This window comes from Passer domesticus, chromosome 1 (assembly GCF_036417665.1).
Source record: "Passer domesticus isolate bPasDom1 chromosome 1, bPasDom1.hap1, whole genome shotgun sequence".
NCBI lineage: Eukaryota > Metazoa > Chordata > Aves > Passeriformes > Passeridae > Passer > Passer domesticus.
The window spans coordinates 70070585-70086355 of NC_087474.1; the positions used below are offsets into that span (position 1 = coordinate 70070585).

General features: G+C 36.9%; 1 protein-coding gene across 5 annotated transcripts in view; it reads right to left on the reverse strand.

The window, feature by feature from the left end:
- The window catches only part of CDKAL1 (CDK5 regulatory subunit associated protein 1 like 1), a 378983-nt gene that overhangs the window by 19945 nt on the left and 343267 nt on the right, over positions 1–15771 (reverse strand). For all 5 annotated transcript variants that reach the window (XM_064422776.1, XM_064422785.1, XM_064422794.1 and 2 more), the window contains 2 exons: positions 8549–8632; positions 4366–4530 (listed from right to left, as the gene is read on the reverse strand). In XM_064422776.1, coding sequence (XP_064278846.1) covers positions 4366–4530; positions 8549–8632 — 249 coding nt within the window. The remainder of the gene's footprint in view (positions 1–4365; positions 4531–8548; positions 8633–15771) is intronic.

The following is a 15771-nucleotide window of genomic DNA, read 5'->3' on the forward strand; positions in this document are numbered from 1 at the left end:
AGCAGATGCCATTCACAGAGGAAGTGTTAGGCATGGAGAATATCATCACAGAAACCAATGGAAAACAGAAAACTGAAAGATGTGCCTGTATTTGTTTGAAAAGAAAGTCAGCCATAGAGGAATTACAGAAACATGAACTATGAACATAAAATAATTATGACTGGGGATTAAACATCCTGTTAAAATTATTTTTTTTTCTTGCCTTAATTTTCCATCTAATTAAAACTTCCCACCAAAGGCCCTCAGACTTATGGGGCTTTGATTCTGGCAATACATTGCAACTCTGGCAGGTAGCCAGCCTTTTATTTTTATCCCTCAGCCCTTTGGTCTTTTCTTCATATATTTCTCATCTTGCAGTATTTTTTTCCTCTAGTCACAGAACATATGTAAACAACCAGAATTATTTTTGGAGTACAGAAGCATAACATACTCTATTTCTGGTTCTAACAAGAGATCATATTCTTGCAGATTCTTACTTTTTTCAATGATTAGTTTTGGGCAAACATTTGTCTGTAAACAGGATACATTTATTAGGTACTTTATGCTGCTGAGAAACAGTCAAGATCCCTAAATATGGCCAAATAAAACTAATACAGATATTAAAATTGGGTTTTTTTCCTAAATTAGATTATATTCAGACTGTTGACACACACTGCTGACTTTTCAAAAATATTATCCAAAGATAATATACTCAACACTATGTGCATTGCAAACCTACCTCCAAACCCTAAAAGACAAGTTTACCAGAGTGCTTAAGAACATAGAAAACATGCAAAATGGCTTTCTGAATCTCAAAATGCCGAAGTGCACTCTTAGTCCTTTGTCAGCTTCAAGCCTACCTCAATGAAAGGATGTAACATCTACAGCATTTATATCTTCTTTTTGTTGTTGTGAAACTTAACAGAGCTAAATCTTGATCAGAGCTTTGAATCCTTATTCACTGATATTTGTAATTGCAGTTAGCAACTCGTGACAGGTTTGTTTTGTCTGAATGTTCATTTCAAGTTTACTGTCACTACTTTTTAATGTCCAGTTCACATACATCCTATCTTAGATTTACTAGAACCAAATTCAAAAATGCCATTATACATGTTCATTCTTTATTGTCTTCAACTTTCACCTATATATCCTCTGCAATGTATGCCTTCTAAACATGGTTCTCTTACTGAATCAGCAACTGCCCATTTTAAACCCAAGTAAGTCTACAGTAGACCTGTGTCAACTGAAATTTCCAAATGTGTTTGCCCTCCCAAATAGCCATCGTGAAAATTGTGCCACTTGGAGACATCACTCCTTTTTTAGTGGCTTTTATAAGAAAATTCATGCTGAAGCTAAAAAAAAAATCCTGGCAAATACTTGTGCACTTTACTACTTAGTATGTCCATAACAATCACTAAGTCTGATTGGTTTGACAGCTTTTTAACCCGAGCTGCTAACTCCAAGACTCTTTTGTCCTTCCCATCCCAAATTCTGCCACAGAGCCTAACATTATGGAATGCCAAGACTTTCCACCATCTGTACTTTGTTACAGTTTTTTCCTTAAAGAGTACAATAACTGTAAGATATTCTAGATCATTAGTACATTAATGGATATACGTATTAGCTGTGTTCTACATGCACTGAAAAAGCATGAAATGCTAGAAATACTCTGAATTAATTCTATATCTATTTCCCTCCTTACTTGTCACAGACATACAATGTGTGAATATTGTATGGATACTCTAAATTGTCCTTTGTGTTTCTGCATTTTGCATTTCCTCTTTTTCAGTCAATCTGTTGATTCCAATTGGCAACCTACTTTTATTTCTTTGGACCAATTTGCTGCCAGAGCCATGCAGCCAGAAAGGTAAAAAAGGTCTACAACTGTTTCATCAGACACACATGTTGCTTGTGGTGCTCACTCTGAATTTGTCAGAAAAAAATTACTGAGGGTAATGTATCAGATGAGAAAGAGAGCACATAACTGCAGATAAGCTCTGATTCTTTGGAGGTACTTCTTATCACAGCATCTCTAGAAGTGCCTTCTTGCTTAGGATGAGTTTATGACTTGCTTTGACATCCTCACATGATGGTGCTCTCAATTGATTAATTTCCTTAAAAACTACAGCTTCAAAAGCTTTCTCTCTTTCTGTGAGCATTCCTCATATAGAGAGAAGTACAGCTATGAAGGATTTTGAAACACCTTTTACTGTGTTCTATGTAGGTTAACGAAAACACCATTAATAATGAGCAGACCTTAATTCTTGCTCATATGTGTGCACAGTGGAAAATGTATCCAAGATTTTAGTTCTGCAAGCTGCAGAAAACCTAGTGGAGACACTTGGGATCTTGTTAAAGATCCAAGATATTTTGCTACTTTTGGGAAATCTGAATTCATCAGTTCTGAGTTGCCTCCTTCATCTTTCCCCAACCTGCCATCCATGCACATAACAAACTACAAAAGGCTCACATGACGCTCCTATGAGCCCCTTTTATCTTGCTCAAAGCATCTTTGATTGGAATTATGTGTCTTGAGCACATGCAGCAGGAAGTGTTTCCCATCAGTCCATGCAAACAGAGCAACCCAAATTGCATCTTGCAGCTAGCCAGAAATCCAAGGTAACTTTTGTGGCAAACTGACTTTTTTTTTTTTCTTTTTTTTTTTTTTTTTTTTTTTTTTTTTTTTTTTTTTTTTTTTTTTTAATGGAAACCTAAAGAAAGTCCCTGAGTTTCTATTTATATGTATGACTTTTCAGGATGACCTTCCCACTAAGAATTTCAGTTCATGTTCTATATATTATACATTGGCCAAGTGTGATTAAAAGCTTTCAGTTGCACCTTCTATGTACCAAAGCTATTCTATTTGCTGAAATACAGAGATGCTATTTTTTTTTTCCATTAAACAAAAGTTCCCAACATTTCCATATAACAATCATATATTAAATCTCCCTTGAAGGAGCACTGGTAACCACAAAAGTTATGAAAAGCAATTTGCCTTATCATTTGCTTGCTGCAGCCATTTATGGGGGGATTCCTGGTACTTGTTTGTGCCTATCCAAACAGCAGGACAAGATCTATATATCTCAATGAGTCCCTATGGAAATTATCAGTATCCTTGATTTTAATAATTTTACCTCTTGTTTTAACATTAAAAAAATCAGTCAAGAGTCTACTTGCTTGTCCCCATCTACAAGCTTCTGGCAGCACATACTCAGTTTAATGACAGTCTTGGTTCTGTTCCAGCCGATTATTAAAAAAAAAAACATTCTGATGAAAAAATCAGCTGTGTTTAAATAGCCACATAGTCCAACCAGACAATTTGAAGGTTTTGGCTGTTTTTTATCTCTTACAGGCCCTTATCAGGCCAATATACACATACACACAGACAATATTAATGGAGAGCTTAGTAATGTGTTTGTGCCTAAGTGTCATGATCTGCTGAACACATTACAGTATGTGCATTACAGAGAGTGCATTATTGCTGCTCTGTGTTTCCACAGCCAGGCTTATTCAAGAGACCAAGTTTTAGCTTAACACTGGTCACTTCAGGTATGCCTTGATGATGTATTTGAAATGTGACTACTTAGAACATAAACAAGGACATGTATATACTTTAATACTTATCAGCAATTTACTGTAAAAGCAATAAGGTGGCTGATAAAGTGCCAATTATCCTTCTCCCATGTGCTACATATTTGTTGCAGATCCTAACAACAGTGCTGGAGAAAGGACATCAAATGATGCTTAGAAATGTGATACACATTTTCATTTCACACTCCATCAGTTTTTACAACTAGAGCTCCATGAAATGTATGAGAAGACTTGGCTAACAGCCATATCTACTGAGCTGTAAAATAAGAATCAGATCTCTTTTTAAAAGAGTTTCATTTTTTTTACATGACTAAATCAGATGTTGACCTTTTTCCAAAATATATTGTAAGTATTCTGCACCTCTGCCCATCAATTAATTTTGGATCTCTGAATAGTGTTTAGACCTGTTTTAACAGATATGTAATCAATACATATTTTTTAAAAAACAGCTTTGTAAAAAAAATTAAACTGATTCATCCTTCTACTAAACTGAAATATATTGAATTATATAATTACTGGTGTTTAATCTTTTCAATTCTAGTAAGTTCTTTCCTCATCTTGCATCTAGAAACAAGAAACAAGTGTATTATTGCCTTTATAGCCAGCAAAGTAAAGCTACAAGCATCAGCAAAAACATATTTTGAATTCAGATTTTAATCTGTCAGAAAAGATTAAAGCTTCATGCATATATAAATGGGAACTATAAAATGATAACAGATACATAGCATGGAATCATTTTGCTTGAACAGCTGTGGATTTGCCAGTGTAGTAAAGCAGAAAATGTCTTTTACTCACCTCTGTTAAACCAGAAACTTCTCCTTTTGCTAATGGTCTGCTGATGGATGCAGTATGAACTCTGGCATCTGATACTGGCTGCCCCTTCATAAAATGTTTCCCAGCTTCATAAATATTCACTTCTACCATCTTACCCATTAACAGAGGATCCTTTGGCACAAGAACCTTTCAAATAAAATAAAGACATTGTTACTAAATATCGCAAGGAACCTTAGAGTCTCTAGTACCCATTCAGAAAACAGATTTTTGATAAACATCAGAGAAAATCCTAGAACTTAAACATTTTAGTCACCAGCATACACTACAGCACCTGGCACACTTGACCAGTAAGATCTCCAACCTGCATTCTACAAGAGCTTTGCAGTGTTAGCTCAGGTCTTTTTAACTCCAACTGATTCTTAAAGTCATGTTTTTTGATTGATGAGAAAATTTGGCCTGAATTGCAGCTTTTGAATCCAGACCCAAACAGTTCCCAAGGACATTTGTACTACACAATTGTAACAGACTGCTGTAAAGCTTTCCATTTTCATCTTTGTCTCATGACACTTAAAAAAAAAATAAATTCTAAGTCTGTAAAGGCTTCAGGACAGAAAGTATACCCTTTTCTCTCTTTGCACAATCCTTTATTTTGATTGTGCAGATCCTTTGCAGCTGAGATGCATGATTGACAATGAATGCCTGTAAAAACAGATGACTGTTTTTGGGTCAGCAACTATGCCACTCTTTTCTGAATTTGCACAACCACGATATCAGACAGTCCCACTTCACAAAAAAGCACAAACCAGATGTTCCTAGGTCATGCATTTAAAAAAATAAAGAGCCCAAAATAAAGGAGCAACATTTTTCAGAACGGAAGAATTAATGGACTTAAAATGTCTCTAAAATAGGTAAGCAGCTGAAAAAGAAAAGTTGAGTAATTTCCTGATGAAATTACATTTTTTTACACTGTTTACAATTAAAAATTGAATCATGGGGACTTATTAAATAACATTTACTTGAAGCTTATCCACACATAGAATCCCAGGATGAGTCAGGTTGGAAGGGACCTCAGAGGGGTCATCTGATCCAATCTCCCTGTTCAAGCAGGGTTATTGTAGTGCACATGGCACAGGATTGCACCCAGACAGTTCTGGAATTTCTCCAGTGAGGGAGATTCCATATCCTCTCTGGGCAATCTGTCCCAGTACATGGTGACCCACACAGCAAAGAAGCTCTTCCTCATGTTCAGGGGGAATTTCCTGTGCATCAGTTACTGCCCATTGCCTCTTGTCCTACAGCTTGGTACCACCAAGGAATAGCCGGGAAATATCCTCTGACACCCTCCCTTCAGATGCTTAGGGACATTGATGAGATCCCCTCTCAGCTGCCTCTCCTTGAGGCTGAACAGGCCCAGCTTCCTCAGCCTGTCCTCATGAGAGAGGTGCTCCAGTCCCCTGATCATCTTCGCTGTCCTCCACTGGACCTGTTCCAGTAGCCCTGTGTCTCTCTTGTCCTGAGGAGCTCATTACTGGACACAGCACTCCAGGTGTGGCCTCACCAGGGCTGAGGACAGCTTTTCAAAGGAAAAGATTTTATCTTTTTATCTTGATTCTTTGATGGTGAAATTGAAATGCTTTAAAATGGCTTAATTTTTAGGACTACATGTGCAGAGGACTTTCAGAGAGAAAAAAAATCTGTGCCAGCCACATTTGGAGGCATTTTTTTGCCAAAAACTGCCTCTCCATTTTCACCTATCACAACTGTTCATTGTCCTACTTGGAGGAAATCAGCAGCAGTGGTTTCCCTTCTTCCCTAAAGGCTCAAGGTGTTCATGACTGTAAGCACTTTGAGATCCTAGGATCCTGCTTCCTAAGCATCTTCCAAGAAATGCAGAGACTCAGCATACACAAAGTCAGGATCATAATGCTCAGAAAGTGTTACAACGTGACTGGATAACACTTCTTCCCAAGTAATTAATTTTGGGCAAATTTAAATCAAAGGGAAACTAGGTAGCTGAGTATACACTGGGTTCATGACCTCTGTAAATCTTCCATCTCCTCATGAAAAAGGGAAATAACTAAATATACACCAAACTTCAGAAAAAGAAACAGCTTAAGTGAAAATAACTGGGAGATACTGTAAACAACCAAGCATCCAGGCTTGGTGTACATTCAGATATTTTTTGAAGTATTTGTTAAGAAAAAACCCTCAACAGTATTTCTAAGAAATGAAGTTAAACCAGCAGAAACTCTCACTTTGGCTATGGATCTGGCAAAACACTCTTTGGTCACTTTAGACTACTCTGTTCAATGTAAACTGCATCACCTAAGCCTTCACAAATATCAGCTGCAGCTACCTCACTAAGTCTGTCTGTGCAGCAGTATTGATGCAGGTTTAAGAGCAAATTCTTTTAGTACAGACAAGCTCAGTGAAGACAGAATACATTTGATAACTATTTGAGTTAACAGAATACTACAACAGGATTCTGAGCTTCAGCTTAAATAATATATGATATTTAGACTTTAGGGTGGTTTTCAATTTACTATCATTCAATTTACTGCTATTAATCTTAGTTACTAGCATGTGTTCTTGAGCTGACCTGAGTAAGCAGTAGGATACCATCCTTATGAAACATGCCACACATAAGATTTTAGAGAAAATATTGCATTTTCTTAATGGAAAGCATTTCTTCCCTAATAGAATTTAAAATGAGTCCCTACGTGACTATTTGTACTTTGTGAATTCTTTACCAGTCCCAATCAGAAGCTGTATTAGGTGCTGTACAAACACAACACACAAAATCAACACTTTGTTTCCTGTACATATTGCTTTTCATTTAATTAATAAAGCTTCCATAAAAAAAGGATTAAACAAAAAAGTCCCAAGACATTTCTTTTTAATCTTTATGTGGAAGATCATGTTGCTCAACTCTGACTGATATGCAACAAAATCAAGGAGCATCAATACATAAGACTTAGACAGAAGTTGGATATGTAAAAAAAAGGAGATGTATAAAAAAAAAGAAAGAAAGAAAGAAAGAAAACTAGTGACCCAGATATCTGCCAGAAACAGATATTTCAAGAAGAGCAATGTCACTTACTACTAAGGAAAAACAAATAAATAAATTCTGTAACATAACCCAAAACCAGAAGAAAGCACAGCCATATCATCTTAATCCCTCCAGGTTCAGAAAATGGAATACCTAATGGTGGCAAAAGCAAATTGTAGACAGCTTAGTGCAAGAAAATGGAGAATAAAATAATGATGATTCAGGAAAGCCAATTTTATTGGTCTTAAGCAAGTCATCAGCTTTTGAGCAAAAATAACACTTTTGTGAAATTGATGTGTGTGCTTCCTTCCCAGCTCAAAGATAATGTTCTTGTGTGGCAAGAATTTATCCACAGGAAGTACACAGCAGGAAATGACAAAAACTAGAAGAAATGTATGCCATTTAGGGGCACCCACACAAGCCTGAAATGTGAACCCACAAAAACATAATGAAGTTCAACAAGTCCAAGTGCGAGGTGCTGCAGCCGGGTTGGGGCAATCCCAGACATAACTACAGCCTGGGAGAAGAACTCATGGAGAATGAGAACTTTCCTGCTGAGAAGGACTTGGGAGTGCTGGTGGATGAGAGGCTGGACATGAGCCAGAAATGTGCACTTGCAGACCAGAAAGCCAATTGTATCCTGGGCTGCATCCAAAGAGGGGTGGCCAGCAGGACCCCTTCCAGCCCAAACCATTGTATGATGCTATGAAACACAATATATCATGTTGAAGTGTTAATCTAAAGAAGTTTCTGACCCTTCTACTGTTAGGATTTTTTTTTTCAAATTGCATTGTCTGAAACACTTTTCAGAAAGATGTATTAAAATTGTCACGACTCAACTATTCAGAAATCAAATTATTCAGCTTTGGGGACATTGAAATTAAAATTACTGCAATAATTAACAGCTTCTTAAACCATGCTGTACACTCAAACATCCACTGTATATTTCTTAACATAATTTCAGGTAAATCATATTTACAACACAATAATAAAACAAAGTATCTCATAAAAAAGTCTTGATGGTCATATGTTTCCTGGAAAATGCTTCTTATTTCTTTATTAGATTTTTTTTTTAATCCTGACACACTGTGTTGCTGAGATTATCAGGAAGCAAAGATAAAACAAAAATATGTTATTTAGTTTATTTAACTGTACCTGCTCATAGAAAGGATTGTGAGCAACGTAGTAATTGGAGTCAAAGGATTCTTCGGTTACCAGAACTCTCTGCCTCTCACCAATCTGGAAATAGAAGATGAGAGACGATTCAGAAAGTAAACCAATGAATTATACTGAGAACTTCAGCTACAAACAAATGCCCTTCGCAGAAATAATCAAATTCTCTGAGGAAACTCTGTATCAGCAAGAAAGTGGATTAGAGAAAGCCCTACTTACAGGAGTCTAAAACTCACAGGGTTAAAAGAATCAAGGGGTAGAACTGAGGGGCTGTAATGAAAAAAAAGAGGGGCCTAACATGAAAATCCAGTTCAGAAATATAAATTGATTTTTATTTATTAACATGATGGCACATAAAAATGTCAGATGTGAACAAAGTCCATTACATTTTCATCCAACTAATGAAAAAAATCTGTACTCAATCACCAAAAGGGTGTCTTTTCTTTAGAAGTCACACTTGTTATTTACAATGCTGGGGCATCTCCTCATTCCCTCTTGGTGATCTCATTTCGCAGTACTCATGAGATCACACTGATTTCCATGGCAGTGGAGCCAACACTGCATATTACAAAGACTCAAGAAGAAGAGTTTTTAACAACTCACAGACCCAACATACTAAAGGCCGGTCTGGAAAGACCTGTGTTTCAATTATACTTTTCAACTTCCAAATGCACTAACACCATTCAAAGGCAGCAGCAATTTTTAAATTAAATTGAAGACCCCAAGACAAATCAGTTGTATTAAGGGACCAAACAGACATGGAACAAAATCTGACTTTCCCCAAAGTTCAAAATCTCCCTCTGGTCTTGTCCATTACTGAGTTCATGATGAAGTGTATAGCTTATGTTCTGCAAACCTGGACGGACATTTAGCTCACATTTTTAGTTTAAGCCCATCTCTACTTTTCCCATCTAAATGTGCTCGAGATTATTTCCAAACTATTTGACAAATATATTCTGCAAATTACAACTGTCTAGCAAGCTAAATTTGCTCACTGCTTTTATTACTATTCTGAGACTCAAAAGGTTTCACATTTTACTCCACAGTTTTAATATGAGCAAAGTTACATTCCCCTCCCCTCTCCCTGAAAGATTCCCACCACATCCTAGTGGCAGCTGTTACACACAAGTTATAAGATCTCCATCATAAGTTCCATGTGAACTCTGCAAGATTCAGAGAGGATAATAATGGTTTGATTCTTTAAGGTACAAGCAGTAAAAGATAAGGTCAGGATTTTCTCTTACATTTATTTGCAGAAAATAGAACTTAAAGAAATAGGAACAGCAATGTCACATCTCTATTACACTATATATATGTACACACACATGTGTGTGTACATATATATAGTGTAATAGAGAGAGATACAGATATAATTCTCCTCTTGCTGAAAAGAAAGATTTCACAGAATAACTCTTGCCTTCTCTTCCTCCTGCATTTATCTGGAACATTCCCAAAGTAAATCCTGGAAAGCAAGAGAAACAGCAAGCACCCAGCTCATTTCCCCAAAGGCAGATAGACTTCACTCCCCAGAATCACAAGTTGTGGGTACACAGCAGAAGGGACCAAATCCCCGAGTTCCAGACCCAGTGACAGAATCTTAGTAGTAGAAAATACGTATGTTTTTGCATGCTTTTAAGAGGTGTTTAAGACTTGTTTATAACACATTTAGAATTTCTATTCTCCAGGGAGTCTGCAACTACAAATAACAACCGATAAAACATACTCAAATTTTAGTAAAAATCCAGTGTAACCAACAGCATGGTGTTTTTTTTATTATTGTTTTCAAGAAAACAGACATTAAATTGAAATCCCCAGTGGAGTTTTGCAAAACATGTCAATAAGGCACTCGAGATAACTACTCCAGTAATAAGATTACAGAAAACATTTCCCCTAAATGGAAAGGTTTCATTATTTCCATAAAATTTAGACCACAGCTTTTAAAAATCACAACTCAACATTTGCTGTAGCTGAAATGCTCAAGTCTCAGATGTCCTGCAATATTATGAAAAAGAGGACAGAATGTTAGATAAGCAACATTCACCCTTGGGCAAACATGCTACCACTGAAAAGCATGAAGGCTAATCACCAAGTCTTCTCCTAACATCCTGTTTATTATTTATTGACACCAAAACTTAACAAAACTGGCTCAGAGAAATATTGGGTCTGTAACTCATTTCTCAGTTGTCTTGTGGTTCCCTGGATCTCTCTGGTCATAACAGTCTGCCTTTATTGTGGCTATGAACCCTGCCTGTGAGGCAGACTAGGCTGCATGTGTTATCTTCATACTCTGAGATGACAGAGTGGTAAGCATATTATGCAGGAAAAAAAAAATTCAGAGGGAAGAAGAAAAGAACACCTGTGTTAGATCGTTTGATATAAGCTGTGGTTTCTTCAGAGACATGTTTTTCTCAGCTTTGCTTCCAGGAGCCAAAGGAGGTCAGGTCTGCATGTCTCAGTGGGCCACAGGGAGAGATTCTGGGCTCAGAATTTCTTGGGAATGGGAAGAAATCAGGAAGACTAAATTCATCACATAGCGTCAGAACAGTGGCATTTAAGTTGAGGACCAGAAGTTCAGAGGAGCAAAACAGCCTACACCAATTTACAGTACATGCACACAGACAGACACACACACAAACACAAGACTAGCATGGCACACTGTGAGGAATGAAAAGTAAACCCAGTAATTGTCCACTTGCTGAAGTTATGGATCTGCAGCCTTGGCCAAGGCTACAGATTGTATCTCCCAGAGAGATACAATACTCAGCTATTTGCAGACTCTTTTGCCATAACAACAGAGAAGGAAAATTCCATTTAATGAGTTAGGCCATTGCGTATTCATGATCTACAAGAGTAATTGGCTACATGCATTTGTAAGACAGAAAATTACTATCTATCCTGCATCCAAGTATAATTAAGAAGAAATGTAAGCTGTGCAGAATGCAGCTTTGGTATTGAAATTTGTTCAAAAAGTGGAATATGTCATCATTTCTGCAATTATTCCCCTGGGATCTCTAAGTGCCTAAGTTTCACCTCTCTCAGAATTTAAATATGCAGAAACCAGACATGATATCTAATAACAGTCATAATTATAATAACTTTGATGATTTTTTTTTCAGGCATGTAGCAGCAGAAGTAGTGCAGTATCTTATTTTTATTCCTATTCTTTCATCTGCTTCCACAGGTACACAGGAGTTCCAGCTCTCAGGGAACTACAATTCTGCCAAAGCATCTGGAACTGAGACAACTCAGCCCTGGCATCTCAATTTGGAAAGGTTTCCTATAGAAGAATTGTTTTTTTATTTTATGGATGACATGATGAAAATATTTATGAATGAGAGCAAAAAACCCTTGCCCAGCAACCTCCCCCATGCCAAAGTAGACTGGTCACATAATTTCCACAAGGGCAATTTGCTTTCACCAAAAACCATGCAATAATCGCTGCTGGCTTGATCACTTCCTGCACTGCAACAGTTACCAGGAAGTTTGTAAATCTTAGAGTTAATAATCAAATCATTTAGGAACTTTTATTTCATTTTCATTTATCCTACAGGAAATTCTGACATGATAATTCTTTAACTCAGTTTTTCCTTTACCGGAAACCATGAAAAGCAGTTTTTCCAGCCGGCTGATTTTATAAAACGAATGAACAGCAAGAAATGTCCAAACTCCTTCTTGGCTGCAGTCAAATTAAGTTACTCTTTTAAACCAAAACTGACTGAATCACATAAAACTCAAGGCTGATTTTTAAACTCTCCAACAGTCTGGGTACCAAGGACTGTCCTTCTTTACATGCTTTGATAGAATATTGCTACGTAACATCAACAGCAGTGCCTGCTGTGATTACACTCAGGTAATGTACACTCCCCCCAACTGTTTTTTTTCCATCAATGAAGACTATGATTGCACAGTTTGGATTTGTTACTTACTACAGTCAGAGCATGTGGCACATGATCTTTTTCAACATTTCCTTATGGCTCTTTTACGCGTATTTTACCAGCTTTGTTTTTTAAGAGCCTCTGATTGGCTAAAAAAAATAAATTAGTAACCACTGTACTTCTATATTTCTCCCATAGAAGAAAGCACACTGCCCATGTAGCATCTCTACTGATTTAGAGACAGTGGCCAAAGTCTTCTTCAGATTAAGTTCAATTCATAGTGGGATGGGTAAGCATGTCTCCATTTCTCTTGAAGGAGGCTGGCTTGGATTCTGACCCAAATCATCATGGAACATACTTAGTACAAGGCTTGGAAGCCACATAAAAATCTGTTTTCCTGTATTTGTTATTTAAATACATCATAAAGCAAGCAATGAAAAATACACACCATCATAATTTATGTGTGCATGTTTTAGCAGATTATTCTCATGTATAGAATATTTCTAGTAAACACACTTGACCTTTATTAGGTATAACAAAGTTGAAGCAAAAGCAATGTTGATAGTGTTTCTTCTACATCAGTTTTGGTTTACTTCTCTCCTGATTTTTCAGTTGGGTCTAATTATTTTGAATAAATTTTAGTAATTATGCAGACTATGTATTCTTCACTATAAAGCAGAAATTAACTGCTGGACCTATTTTTTAAAAATCATGTGAATCCATTTGTAAATAGAAGTCAAATTTCTTGAAAATTATAATGAAGCATTCTCTAGGTCTTCTGTTTATATATTGTAGAGGTGTTCTCACCTGACAAAGTCCAAATGCACCACTACCTCCCTCTAAAAGTGACAAAATTTCTAGAAACTTACACCATGGTCATGTTTTGATGATACCAGAACACATATCTTTTCAAAATCTCCTTTGTACTGCTTTGTTCTGCTATGCAGCACTGCTCTTCCAAAATTTAGAATGTATACATCTCTCCCTTTCTGAAGGTAATCTTGGAGACAAAGCATGGACTTGTCTCAGAGCTTTTCAACGAAGTTGTTTGGGATTTAAATGTGGTATGTCGGGATAAATATACTTTTCTAGCACACAGACAGCTGCCACTTCACTAAGGCTCATGTTACAACGGCTGTCCAATTCCAGATGGGTACATGCCTCTTTTTTATTATGCTGTGTTCAGTGCATAACCCTGCACAGAACTACAGCAACAGAGTGACATAAATATTTCGAGTTCCATATCTTTTGCATCATACAATAATCACTCAGATTAATCTTTATATCATATGTCTGGCCCATTTTACCTGGGGACAGAAACTTAGAACCTGAGCACTCCAGCACTGCAGAGTAAGCAGCTGAATTAATGGATTTCATGTATCCCTACTTCTTCCTCCCAAACCTACACAATGCTGTCTTAGTCCTATAATGCCACTAATCTGCAACAAAACCAAAATTCTCAGTGTTTTTCCTGTACTTATATTGCTCAGGTTTTTTTCAGCCTTGGAAGCAGCAATGGGTGGTTGTCTTCACATACAGGAAAGCATTCAGCTGTTAACTAATGAACTCTGGAAACCCAAGTGAAAAGCAGACAATGCTTAGCAAGGTGTCTCATTTCACCATCAACCAATACAGCTGACTTTGTTAAATCATCATTATTGAACTGCCCTGCTTTAAACAAAGCTGTAGAATTTTTTTTAAAAGATTGCATAAAAAGTATGACTTATTAAATAATATCTAGGAAAATAGCCTTTAAAAATTTTGTTTTAAGCATACTTGCTTCAGCCACACTGTTCTTTCCACAGCATCATTTAAAATTCAGAATGGACACAGGCAACAGATGCCCACAGAAAAAACTCTTTCAACCATTTTCCAGGCTGGCTTGAGGCAGTGCAAGCTGGAAGGAAGGATTAGGTATAAATTAAAAGACAGCCAGCTCTAATAGTACACAATCAGCATAACAAAAAAGTGCTTTAGACCTTCGGCAGCAGGCACTGCAGCTCATTAAAAGCAAGTGAACACCTTTTTCTTGGTCCCCTTATGAATTTGTTGGCATAGTTATGGGGGAGGGAAAAGGTAGGGAGAGAAGGAGGTGAGAGATAGAAGTAGACTGCTTCTGCTTTCTTGGCCCACTGCTCACGCTTCAGGGTAAATAGATCCTTTCTATCACTCTGCACCTGCATCTGACTACTTCATTTTGATTTGGTCTCCTGCTGGGAAAATGTAGCTTCTCCTAGCACATACAAACCCTGCCATGCAGCTTAGATGAAAATTATATTCAGAGATGTGAGCAGTGACCTAAAAATGACAACTGGTCCTCAAAATATCTGATTCTTTTTAAATTCTGTAAGCTTGCATTTTGCTTGTCTCTCCTTTTCATTGCCTAGAAAAGGGGTAATAGAAATAGAATGTTGACAACTCCGTCATATTACATTTCCAAATTTCATTGACTGTGTACAATATTACAAAAGGAAAATAAGTTTTCTGATATGGGAGACAGATATTGCACCTGAAGGCAGTCTCTCATTGGATCTTTCTGCTGTAAACCTCAGCTTAAGCAGAAAAAGGATGAGGTGTCAGAAACTGGCTTTTTTCTGGATCTGGCACCCAGTTGCTAAGACGCTGCTTTGTTGAGCTCTCTGAAACACTGTTTCCACACGTGCAAAATCCAATTCCTCTGTTACACAGAGGAGTGATCACAGAGCTGGGGAAGTTGCTACAGCAATATAAAATACTCCATGCAAAACTGGTACCTACTATCAGGTAGCATGAGCACTCAAGCCTTAATGTAATACTGGCAAAACTCTCTCCCTCCTTCTCTTTTTCAAATGATCTAACAAACCAGATAAAACTGGTTGCAAATATCTACAGAAAAAATTCTAAATAAAAATATCATCTCAAAATAGAAACAACATCTGAGAAGGTAAAAGATGTTTAAGGTCTTCCTTACATGCCCCTAACATTTCACAAATAAAACAAAAAAAAACCTAGACAATGAGTCTACCCTGAAGAAAACTTGACATTAAAAATATAAGTATGGGAAAACAAACCATCAATGCTGATTTTATAGAATGCAAGATGGCCTTTAGGAGAACCTTTTCATTTTCAACTTCCAGCCAATTTGGCAATCAGATGGATTATGGTGGCATGAGTAAACAAATATATGAGTTCTTTAAATTTTATTGTGCTTTTTTTCTAATAACAAGCTAAGCCTGTAGTGAAATAAAGCAACCAAGCTTAAAAGAATGATGGCCTTTGTTAGGAAAGGCCATCCTTATGCTTCTGTGAAATTATTTAGAATTATTTAGATTGGGTGTTTTTGCTGGAAGC